This window comes from Ictalurus furcatus, chromosome 23 (assembly GCF_023375685.1).
Source record: "Ictalurus furcatus strain D&B chromosome 23, Billie_1.0, whole genome shotgun sequence".
Taxonomy (NCBI): Eukaryota; Metazoa; Chordata; class Actinopteri; order Siluriformes; family Ictaluridae; genus Ictalurus; species Ictalurus furcatus.
In genome coordinates, this window is record NC_071277.1 from 20,504,403 (window position 1) to 20,517,323 (window position 12,921).

Consider the following 12,921-nt stretch of genomic DNA (forward strand, 5'->3'; position numbering starts at 1 on the left):
ATCGACTACGTTTGTCGTAAACGGGACACGGTGGACGTTTCGTTTTAACCGCTAGGTTTCTGAAGGACTGGAGCTACAGCAGTAAATATTTAGTTTGGGTTTGTACGCCGTAAAAAGCCATACGTGGAACGTTAACCGTCGTTTTCTATTCGAGTTCTAATAGACAAGTGTCGCCTGTTAAACCTGTGTGGTAAACTCTGCGCGCCCCCCTCCCCCCCCATTTGCATGTGTAATTTGTTTAACCCGTGACGGCGTCCTCGGGCTCCGGATGCGGCGTGTAAAATGAAAAACTCCGATGCCTTAACGTGGCGCGTGCGCAGTGACGGCGTCGCGGCCGTCTGTCCGCTGCATGCACTTTTCCTCCTCTGTGCGTTCTGTCCATCATCTTATTAAATAAACGTGGTTTCTTTGCAAACTCGCCTCCTGTTTGTTTACTTATTTATTTAGCTCAACGGGTTGTGGAGGCTTGGCGGTTAAGCCACTGTTGGGCCCTTGCGCAAGGCCTTTCACCCTCTCTGCTCCAGGGGGCGCTGTATCACGGCTGACCCTGCGCTCTGACCCCAGCTTCCTGCATGCTGGGATATGCCAAGAAAAGAATTTCACTGTGCTGTAATGTGTGATTAATAAAGACTCATTATCATCATCAAACACTAGAGCCCTGTTCAGACGGGATTAGATTTCCATGTGTGGTGTAATTATTTTCTGAGTTTTAGGCAAATGCAGCATAAATCTGGATAAGAAAGTTTACACACCCCTGTAAAAATGGCGTTTTTTGTGATAAAAATAGAACAAACCCGAGATAAATCATGTCGGAAATTTTCCCACCGCAATGTGAAATTACAGCATATAAAAATGAATGAAAAAAACATTATAAACTCATGTTTATAAGTAATGATTATACTCATCCAGCTGTTTCTCTACAAGTTTCTTCACGTCTTCTTTGGTTTCATGTAACTGCTGAAGCCAAAGAGCTTACAAAGCATGTCTGGGATCTCACTGAGGAAAGGAATCGATCAGGAGAGGGGTAGAAAAGAATTTCCGAGACATTAGCTGCACCACGGAACACCGTGAAGGCCATCGTTAACAAGTGGAGAAAACGGAGCGCCGCAGTGACATCACCGAGAACCAGAATTTACAAAAGGACAAGACAAAAGCTTACCAGGGAGGCCGATTACTCGCTCCTCTCTGCACGTGACAATCATCTCTCGTATTCTTCACGTCTGGGCCATGACGGGGCGGCTAGACTGAAGCCCTTTCTCACGAACAAACACAAAACACCCAAGCTCAACTAAACCACCCGAAACCATGTGGAGAAATGTGTCATGGTCTGATGAGAACAATTCCAAAAGGTATCTGGCACAAAACCAGCGCCTCACTAAAGAACGCCGTCCCCTCGGTGAAGCGCGGCGGTGGCAGCAGCATGATTTAGAGTCTTCTTCCACCACAACTGGGGATTTCATCAGTGTGGAGGAGTCATGAACATCTACAAACACCCGCTGACTTTAGTGCGGAGCCTTCGGCGTCGGCTAGTAAACTGAAGACGGAAAGGATTTCAGGGGTGTGCAAACTTATGCAACCCAGTTGTTATAATTATATATATAAAAAAAAAGCTTTGTATTTTCCCCTGAAATGTTTGATTTGTTTTTCACTTAATTTGAATACTTTGTAATTTCTTATTAAATTCAGGAAAAGTTCAGACATGATTAATCTTGGCGTCGATCTTTTTACTTCACAAAAACCTGCCATTTTCTCTCACTCTCTCTCTCACACACACACACTCACACTCTCTCACACACTCTCACACACACACGTAAACATGTTTAAAGTACACAGAGCAGAAACATAACTGTTTGATAAATGTTTACTTTATTAATCATTATTATAAGGCCACTATGAACCATGTGCAGAATTTCTTACAAAAATAATCACCATGTCCCTCTACCACCGAAATCACCCAAATTCTCTCTCTCTCTCACACACACACACACACACACACACACACACACACACACACGTAGGCACATTTAGATACAACCTCCATCAGACTGGAGCTCTGTGCACACACCACACCGGTGTCCATCATCATCATCATCATCAGAATTATATCACGATACTGATCACACCACATGGAGACATGCTTTGATCATGATATTATGGTCGAACCGTCATAAACACGCTCATTACTGCCATATGAAAATGAGATCGGCGTCGTTTCAAAACGGGTCAAGGACGAACGGCGGTCTCCGTAGCAACCGTGACGATTACCATCACAGAGACCGCCGTGGAACCTCACCGCATCCCTGCGTCGAGAAGGGGCGGAGCGTTCAAGTTCAACCCGATGACATCACCACTAGGTTCACGTCTTCGGCTCGACAGAGGAAAAAAAAAAAACAGAAATAAATTTTATGCGAGCAAGATAGCTGAAACGTTATATCGTGTAATTAACGGCGTTCTCCGCGCCGAAGGAGTGAAACAGAGAAACTAGCAGCGATGCCACGTGACTACGCTCCCGCTTAATCTTTATCTGCATCATTTAAACCACTTCTACGCTAACTGGAGAATGTTTAATATCCGATAACATTTAAAGACGCAACCGATCAGTCGGCCCTCAAAACGTAAAGAAACCTGAACTAATGTCTTAACACCGGACCTAAACCCGACGTGCCCTAAACCCGCCCCCTACGCTAGCAGCGGTACCCAAGACGACGCCCTCAGCCCTGCACATTATAACAATAATGATAATAATAATAATAATAATAATAATAATAATAATGACACTTGGACATTTAAAGTTCCCGGTTTTCCAGTTATCCCCCTTCATCCATTACGTTAACTCATTTATGACTAAAAGTGGTCACAAGCCTTTAAAAAATAATACTAAAAAATACTAGTGTAATGTGACTACAGGAACCGAATCAGGTGAAAAGCGGACATCGGTATCGTACGAATGAAAATGTGTAAGGAGGCATGTGCCGATAATCAGCGGCACCACGACCCGATCACGATTTCCGATATCGCTCGTGAGAGCAGGAGACATCATCACTCGCTCAGGACGACGCGACGGGAACACGTCTGCGTTCATTTATTTTAACGTGCGGACGTGTTTGCCATCAATTTAAAACGTTTACGTTCCTGAGGGTTTCTTTGAAGTGACAGAATTCCCATAATCCTGTTCACCACGCCCATTCTGATCGATATCGTAAATCATCATAAAAAGTTCGGAATCAAGATGGAAGAGATCGATAACAGAAAAAGAAAAAGAAAAAAAAAAACTACGTACGTTACATTTCAAAGCATCGTTACGCAAGTCCTCGTTATTTAGTCTAACATCGATTCGAAAATAAAATATATATATTACGCTAAACATAACGCGCGTCGTGGCACTGCAGCGTCCATCACACCGCTGTGGAGTCCTGAAGACTTCCCCTAACCACAACACACACCCAAAAGCCCAAAATAGCAGAAATCACGACAGCCAATCACCCGGTCCCCTTGCACACAGACACGCCCCCTCTCCTCCCCGCTAAATCAGAGTTTTAACAATTGCAAATCTGTAGCCCAGTTCATAATTACATAACTAATACATAACTTTCACGTGTAACGTTCTAACCTTATTTACACAGACATCGCGTAGTTTATGGAGCAGGTGGGCGTGGCTAAAATTAGTGTTGAGTAGGTATAAAAATAAAAAAAAATGTAAAAAAGAGCAATAGTAGCTGGCTAATTCCCAAGCTAGTTCGCTGTTTACATTGCTCTGCGTACACCAGTGACGACCAGTCTGTGTAACTCTAACCAGCCAGTTATATTTAATATCTTTTTTTTTTGTAGCTTTTATCTAAGTAGCTATTCATCTGGAGATCACATGAACATGTCTTGAAAAAAAACACAAAAACCAGCATGTTGTTACAGCTTTAACGAAGAGTTACGCTGGGTTTTTTAATCGTGAAAAGAAGTTTAACGAAGCTCACAGGATACCATTTAAGCACCGTAAGTGAGATCCTGCCCCACCCCTTCAGCTTTCTGGAGCTCCCACTTGGCCACGCCCCTTCAAACGTCACAACAACCGTTATATCGTAACTGTGTGTTTTAGCAATTTGAAGCGTACGCTAATAGTTAACTACAAGGATGTACATTACTATAAACATTCCACCGTGCTGCGATTCGACGAGACGGATCCGATGTGTTTTACGACGAGTAAAGTTGCGATTTCTTCACCGCAAAAATCTTTAAGCTGAAAAAAACCTCCGCGGCTCACCGTGTTAAAGTTCCTCTATAAAGGCCATGATGGCTAAAGGTAGCGAATCGAGACAGACAGAGAGACAGACAGACAGGATGACGTACGGATATGTAGAGCAGCGGTTGATGTTATTGAAGTTTCTGATTGTGTTAATTTTATAAAAACAGTCCTTTAGTCCCTACAGTGTGTTTAAAGTACAAAAAGTGTGCAGTAACATCAGGACCGCCCCCGAGTCTTTACCAACCAATCAGCTGGTGCCGTGATCCGTTACCCATGATCCTCTGGACCTCGGCGCTGGTGTTCTGAAACCAGGAAGTTCCTAAGGCAGTAATTAAAAATCCACAAAAGTCCACGAGGAGAGAGAGAGAGAGAGAGAGAGAGAGAGAGAGAGAGAGAGAGAGAGAGAGAGGGAGGAGTACAGATTTGTGTTTAAGGCAACAACGGTGTGAATCTCAATCTCACACACACACACCTGTGCATGTGCAGAGGGTTATGTAGGACAGTCACTGTGTTTGTGCCCACAACTGAACACACCTCCAGCGTGAATGTGAGAGAGAGAGAGAGAGAGAGAGAGAGAGAGAGAGAGAGAGAGAGAGATGGCACTAGAGTTTATAACCTGATTTATGCACTGAAGAGGCTCCGCCCCCAAACCACACACTCCACTCAGACGTCAACCCTGCACTCTCTTTGTCCGTGTACGTGTGTAGGTGTGTGTGTGTGTGTGTGCGCGTGTATGTATGTGTGTATGTGTATATGAGTGTGTGTGTGTGTATGTGTGGTCAGAGTGTGTGTCAGTGTCCGGGCCGGTTCTCTGCGCTGTCTTTGGCCTGGGGTTTAGAGGTCGGAGGTCGCAGGCCGTCCAGGGTGCCGACGTTGACGGTGATGTTGGTGTAGAGCGGCAGGTATTCCCGAGACAAGAGCTCGTACACCACCGAGTTCATCCCGTCCAACTTCCACGTCTGCTGCGTCTTCGCCAACAAACTGAACCTGCACCAGAAAACACACACACACACACACACACACACACACACACACACACAGTTTTATTTTCACAATATTTACTTATTCACATAACACTCTTAGAACACACGTTTTGATTTGATGTAGGGACAAATGTGTGTGTCCTAAAAGTGATCGTGTGTGTCACTAGTTAATTTCCGCACAGGCTCTTATTGTGTGTGTGTGTGTGTGTGTGTGTGTGTGTGTGTTGACCTTTTAGGGTTGACCTCGTTGCCCTCGTCCAGTTTGTGCTTGATCATCTTGTAGCGGCCGACCCTCAGAGACGGGCGACTGATGGACATCCCGGCCAGAGACACACTGAATTAGATGGAGAGAGAGAGAGAGAGAGAGAGAGAGAGAGAGAGAGAGAGATTGAGGGATAGAATGACAGACAAATGAAGGAAAAACGAGTGAGATTTTAAAAAAGTATTTGCGATTGAGACAGAACTTAAAATGGCCGCCTCCCAGATCAGCGCCCTGACTACTTGAGACACACACTCACACACTCTCTCTCCTCAACCACACACACTCACCGGATGCCGATGTCGTCGTCCTCACCCCCCCAGCCCCAGTAGTTGTTGGGGAAGCCGTTCATCTTCAGATAGTGTAGAGGACTCAACGCTGAAACACCACCGAAATACGCCTTATAGGGCAATCTGAAACACAAAGTACGCCTCATTACACACACACACACACACACACACACACACACACACACACAATACACCACCAGCAGTCAGAGCCCCAGTGTGGCAGTCGGAGCGGAGCGATGTGGAAGGTCTGCACTGACTTGTAGCCAAACTTGTCCATGGCAATGGCGGCGTGTTTGGGGTTCCTGTCGCACGTGTACGTGTTGCGGTCGTCCTCGGGGATCAGATCCACATCATGGAAGAACAGACAGTCCCAGTCTTCCTCTCTCATCGCCTCACGGAACCCGATGTTCATCAGCTTCGCACGGTTAAATGTGTAGTTACCGGCCTGAAACACACACAAACACACAAGAGATCAGACTGATTCACTTAGCATTGTGAAAATTCTCCACAAGGGGGCGCCACTAGCACTAATTTGTGCAAGCCTGTTGCGTCATGTTAAGGTTAACTCTGTGTGCAGACAGTCCTCTAACCCCACTGAATATTCCAGAACATCCCCACAGATGCTCTGGGATTACAGAATAATCCCCGGCTTTAATATCAGTACGAGTGTGTTAAATATCAGAGCTACAGCGTGTTACACTCCTCACCTGGTGGATGACGTAGATGCCGTAGCTCAGCTGTTGTCTCTGTAGGAACGGGTGGAGGTAGTACAGGAGGTACTTCAGATGTTGTTCTCTGTTCCTGTGGGGAATGATTACAGCGGTGCGATGTCGGGCCTCGCAGTCCGGCGGCCTGTAGCGCCCCCCGCGCACCACCAGTGGATTCTTCCTCTCCACCTGAGCGAGTGTGAGTCCTGAGGGGAAGCTGACGTGGATCGGCCCGCCTGTCAGAAAAGGAAAGGGGAGGGTGCGTGACGTTAGCAGGTATTTTTGTCACATAGACATAACCGTAAATTGATGATATTTGGTAGCTGTTACACTCGAAAACATTCAGTCGGTCCTATTTCCCCAAAATATAAACAGCCTTGTAGCCTGATATTAACCACCACGACCCTGACCAGGCAGGTACTAATGATGAAGGAACGAATGAATGAATGAAGTCTGGAAACAGGTTATGCAGAGGTGCATGTTCAAGTAACGTCCAAGCTCACGCTCGCATGAATATATTATTATTTGTGTGTATATTAGACTGACTGTCCCTCAGTGGTGGGATGAACCTCCAGCCTCAATCTGGACACCAGAATCTGTCATGATCCTCAAAAAAACTGCTGGAGACTCACCTCTTCCCTGAACACCTAACTAATCCCTAACTCATCCCCTCTCAAAAAAATTAAACAAAGTAAAATAATAATAATAATAATAATAATAATAATAATAATAATCTGCATGTACACTGCGTAAGGCTGGTGCCAAGATGTCTGAACCTGGAGAGAACTGCTCTCTGAGGAAAAAGGATTCTCACGGGAATTAAGACTCGAACTCTCTCCTACAGAATTAGCATCTCCATCTGAATTAGCACGTCACACCGAGTGGAGACTAGATCATCATCACTACACCGTTCCTCCTCCTCTCTCCTCACACCCTTCTCTCTCTGTGTGTCAAGAGAACTTTAAACACACCCAAGGTGACAATGTTGTGATGTTATGTCCTACACCTCCGTAGTACACCTGGTACACTCCGTGCTCCTCTAGAACTCAATACAACATCTTTGACATCTTAAAAATAAGCAGGCTTACATTTAAACCATCACTTTAATCCTGGATTTGATTTCACAATAAACCTGGATTAACTATGATCTTGTTGCTCCATCACGTTAAACTCCGATTTAAATTTCAGTTAGGGATTAAACTTAAACTTGCTACTGAGGAGGTTTAAATTGTCAAAATGGCAGCACTCATTTGGCGGATTGGAGAACATGAAAGAGTTCCTCACAGAAAAATAAGGGACGGTCTCAACCCTCTCGAGTTTTAGGATGGTGCTGAACAGGTACCGATTCAGCAGGGAATCTGTGATTAGATTAAATCAGAAGACTGAACCTGCAGTTAGACGTGGCAGGGACCGAATGCAGACACACCACCCATGCTCCAGCTTTTAATAGCCTCGTGCTGTTACACTACTGGATGTTTCCCAACGGTGGACGGGGAACTCTTTGGAGTACACAAATCAACCGTGAGCAGAACTGTTGGAAGAGTATCGGGGCAGTTGCAGCCTTCCTGCCCCAACAGGAGGAACATCTGCTGGATCTTATAGAAGAGCTATAGGAGTTAGAGGAGCAATCGACTGCACTCGCGTTCCCATTCCAAACCCAGCTGGAGAAAATGGAGAGCTGTTTCCCAACTCCACCGGCGAGAGATGTGTCCCTTCTCTCCCGCGTGCATCTCTTTTCACTTTCGATTTGAGGTTTTTCCAGCAGACCTTCACATTATTAACATCTCGCTTGTCTTTAATCCCCACAGAAGCATTCAAACCAGCGGTTAGCCGGACGCAGGCGTCACGTTTCTTTTCGGTTGGCATGTTGTCGGTCCTTTTCTCTTCGATTTTTGTTCCATATTGCTCCATTAATTGATAGAATACATTTTTCATGGCTTGTAAAATTTGATCTAATAATCTGCGCAGCCTGCTTTTCTCAGCCTGTATCGGTTATGCGAATGAGCGCTTAATAACGGCAGATTAATGTTTTAAAAATTCAAAGTTTAAAGTTCACGAGCCCTTTGAACTGAAAGATTTACATTGGAGAATTCAGATATTTCCACGTTTATGAAATCCGCGTGCACTGCCGCGGTGCTGTCAACGGCAACCATCATGGCGGAGAAAAGGAATCGTAAATGGAGGTTTTAATCGCAGGTTAGAATTCTAATCCCCGATTTATTAATCTGCGTTTAAAATTAAGCGGTGGAACAACTCGATTTAAAATAAAGCCCAGATCAACAACACCTAGATTCACTCTAAACTGCGCTTAATTTAATCCTTATTGGTGCAACCCACCCTAAATATAAGTGTGTGTGGCGTGGGGTGTGAGTGGCACGTGGGGTGTGTGTAGCGCGTGGGGTGTGTGTGGCGCGTGGGGTGTGTGTGGCGCGTGGGGTGTGTGCGGCACGTGGGGTGTGTGCGGCGCGTGGGGTGTGTGCGGCACGTGGGGTGTGTGTGGCGCGTGGGGTGTGTGTGTGGCGCGTGGGGTGTGTGTGTGGCGCGTGGGGTGTGTGTGGCGTGCACACTTACTGAGTAGTGGTGAACTTTTAGGGCAGTAGTGCATGTCCTCTTTTTTGGGCAACAGCACCAGTTGGGACAGGTTGGCGTAGACGTCGACGCCGGTGTGGTTGGACCCGTGACCCGCCCCCGACCCGGCCGTACCGCTCAGCACATCCAGTTTGCGGAAGATCTTGAAAAAATAGGACACTCTCTTCTGGTAAGCCTCTCTGGACAGGAGGGCCATGACGATGAGCTGCACGCCGAGCAGCATGAACAAATAACGCCATTTGGAGTTGAAGCTGGGCATGGTGAGACCGGTTCTCTCTGCACAGTGCTTACAACCAAAACACACGCGAGGTTGAGGTGCCCTCAGTCTACGGAGGTTTCATATCTGATCACGGAGCTGCAGTGGGGCGTACATTAACGTGAGGATGGGTTTGTATTTAAATAACTAAAACATGGCGGTAGAGTCAAGCAGAACGCTGAGAACAACAACGAGGGAGTGGCTATCTCTCAGATCTGAGACAGAAGGCACTGGCAGAGGATGAACTGTTTACGACGGCATCGCTGGTGCCGGTTCATTACATCACTTCCTGTTCCGGGGTGAACAGCAGAAATAACTTGTTTCGACTACAAGAAAACTCTCAGTCTGAGATAAGGAAGTGGAAGTGTTTGTGTTGTAAGAGTATATCCAAGACACACTAGTTCATTTCAACACAGTTGCCGGTCTGTTGCCGTTGGCGACGCAGGCTGGGCCAATCACAGGTCGCCACCTGAAAGAAAAAAGGAAATGAGTCAGTTCCAGTACTGCAAAAAAAAAAAAAAAAAAAACAAGAACTGTGATAACTTCAAGTAAAAACTAAAAACCTGCATGGGATGAGTAGAATGGGATGGAGTGGGATGGGATGAGTGGGACGGGATGGATGGAGTGGGATGGGATGAGTGGGATGGGATGGATGGAGTGGGACGGGATGGATGGAGTGGGACGGGATGGATGGAGTGGGACGGGATGGATGAAGTGGGACGGGATGGATGGGATGGGACGGATGGAGTGGGACGGGATGAGTGGGACGGGATGGCACAGGATGTAATGCGATATGAGGATATGGAGTGGAATGGTGTGGCAGGGAATAACATGGAATGAGATAGAACAGGATGGACAGAATAGAATGGATAGAATACATGTAACTGTACAGAATGGGATGAGTGTAATGGTATGCAACAGAATGGATGGAGGGATGGAATGGTGCAAGAAAAAAAAGGGGGGGGGGGTGGAGCAAAAAGGGGACTAATATGGAAAGTATTATGGGATGGTGGGGAAACCCAGTCCTTACAGTCCCAGTTCTGAAAATATTTAACACAAAAACAAACAAACAAATAAATAAATAAATTTGAACCCTACACTAGTGTTGTTGCCAGGATACAAAGAACCCTCTTTCACACTGAGCGAGGTCTCATGTTTACGTTGTTCTAGTTGCAACCATCTTCTGTTAGTGCTGCACATCAAACAAACATCCAACCGCAAAATAAAAAGCTCCATCAAAGCGGCTTCAAACCAGTTCTGCAGATAATTAAAAATCAGACTGACTGAACAGAGAGAGAGAGAGAGAGAGAGAGAGAGAGAGAGAGAGAGAGAGAGAGAGAGACAGAGAGAGAGAGGGGGAGTGGAATCAAGTCTATCCATCAGCTCTCATCACCACAGACTCTTAACCGCTTTAACCTGAGCTCGTTTCATCTTCCTCTCTCGGATTAATTAGTGTTTGTTAAAGCCGCCTCTCTCGGGGCGCTGATCCTGATCCGTGCTGAAGCCGTAGAGCTCTGAGCCAGGCTGCTAGAACCAACACTAATTAACCCGTTTACAGTCAGTTAAACAAGCTCAAGTTTCCCCGTCCTCCATTTTGAGATTCCTTTCTTCTACCAGAGACACACTCGAGTAAAGCCAAACGTTTTAACCGCTTTCACAGGCGCGGTGGGGTGTGTTCTCCTCCGCTGTGCGGTTCTTCAGGCAGGTGAGAACACAGCGAACACATGCGGGTCTAGACCGGGGTGGCATCGGGCCGCGTCCCAGTGAGAGAGAGTGAATCGACTCTGAATCGACTCACTGTGGGAAGCGAATCGAACACGCCGTGTGAATGGTTTGTGGGATGGAGCTGTAGATCTGAAGGAATGTGGTGTGTTCTGGAGATTTACATTTATTTATCTAATCACCTGTCGAGAGCTGACTCCACGTTCATGCCGAGTGAAAGTGTGTTAGCAGGCAGGGGAACAGACGAACTAAAAATAACACCCAAGTACAGAAAAGCGGTCCTCTTCTTCTTCCTCCTCTTCTTTCCTTTGTTCCAGCCTCAGGAGAACCGGCGTGATCGAGTCAGAAATTCAGTCCTATCACTGTCCCTCAGGCACTAACGCGAAGGTGTGTGTGTGTGTGTGTGTGTGTGTGTGTCTCCAGAGACCAGATCTACAAATTGCACCTGTTTAATGTTTAACACAAACACCGTCCTCCATCAACAGATGAACAGATGAAGACAGTATTCTGATTAAGGTGTTTACACGAGTCGCCACGTCATTACGTCCCCACGCCACGCCGTCCCCTCCAGAATCTCACGTGTCGTGTCACCGTCTGTGTTACAGTTTCATTGTTAATTTTACGAAAGCTTCAAGTGCGGTTCATCATTAGTCGTGCTGTGCGTGCAGATGGACGACTGCGGATACAAATCCTCCAGCAACGTTCCTCCTTTCAGCACCGCTTCCTTCCCGTCACCGCCACAAACTCCGCGTTAAACGTACCTTCTTGCTTGAAGCCATGTTCTCTTGTTTGCCGTCAACCGGTTGAGCGCTGCCGCGCGTGTGTGTGTGTGTGTGTGTGTGTGTGTGTGGGTGTGGGTGTGTGTACGTGTCCTGTTGCAAAATGCGGTGAAAACTCCCACACGGCATTAACAGTGTGATTAAGGTGTGTACATGACTATAACGCACGTGGATAATGCGACTAAAACAGGAATACTCCACGTGTCTTAATTCCATTTGCGTTGACAGTCAGTGCGTTTACACGGACGACAATAATCCGACGTTACCCCGATTAAGACGATACTCTGGTTAAGAATCTAGCATGTAAACGGAGATTACTGAGGTTATTACTGAGATTAATCTGATTAAAGTCATACTTGAAGTAAACACAAATGGAATTAAGACGTGTGGAGTACTCCTGTTGTAGTCGCATTATCCACGTGCGTTACATGATCATTACACGGATCTTGATCCTCCTCCTCAGAGATGATCTCTCTGCGGCGGTCCGAGTGAACAGTGAGTAACGTGGAGCATTGTGTTTAGGGTGTGTTCGAAGCGGCATCACAGTCGGGTTTTGTTTCCTCACGGCAGAAGATCTGTGTGTGGGGATTAAATTAACAGGTGGAGGTAAATGTGTGTAATGTAATGGTGGAGGTGGAGGTGGAGGTGAGGACACGTCCTGTCTGCAGGCTATTTGGAAACCAAATCCTTAAAACAACAGCTACAGAATCTGATACAATACACACAGACACACCCCCACCACACACACACACACACACACACACACACACTGTACATGTCCCTGTGAATGAGCAGTCACTATAGAAACCATAACGTATTACAACGAGCATGTTAATATAAAATATACATTTTGTAGAAAATGAATCAATACCTTCTGACCAATCACAATCCAGAACTCAGCACTGTGCTGTTATGCTAATTATTAAGTAGCGCCACACAGGACTTTCACCATCTCCCCGTCTTTCTTTTACTGATCACAAGGGTGCGAGTTCAGAGATGTCGTGACATCATCAGATAATCTGACACAACTCCTCACCATATCGATACATCTCATCGTCAGTTCTCCCAGCGCGACATCACCATGTCCCTCAAAACACAC

General features: G+C 46.2%; 1 protein-coding gene across 2 annotated transcripts in view; it reads right to left on the bottom strand.

Moving 5' to 3' along the window:
- Positions 1 to 1,847: 1,847 nt before the first annotated feature.
- si:dkey-199f5.8 (beta-1,4-galactosyltransferase 3) overlaps positions 1,848 to 12,921 on the bottom strand; it is a 16,639-nt gene continuing 5,565 nt past the window's right edge. Inside the window, exons 2-8 of one of the 2 annotated variants that reach the window (XM_053611082.1) lie at positions 10,420 to 12,397; positions 9,048 to 9,790; positions 6,477 to 6,712; positions 6,027 to 6,214; positions 5,770 to 5,892; positions 5,450 to 5,554; positions 1,848 to 5,224 (exon numbers count right to left, since the gene is read on the bottom strand). In XM_053611082.1, the coding sequence (XP_053467057.1) occupies positions 5,029 to 5,224; positions 5,450 to 5,554; positions 5,770 to 5,892; positions 6,027 to 6,214; positions 6,477 to 6,712; positions 9,048 to 9,324 (1,125 nt within the window). In that variant the 5' untranslated portion in view covers positions 9,325 to 9,790; positions 10,420 to 12,397 and the 3' untranslated portion in view covers positions 1,848 to 5,028. The remainder of the gene's footprint in view (positions 5,225 to 5,449; positions 5,555 to 5,769; positions 5,893 to 6,026; positions 6,215 to 6,476; positions 6,713 to 9,047; positions 9,791 to 10,419; positions 12,398 to 12,921) is intronic. The other variant, XM_053611081.1, reaches the window with a different exon arrangement.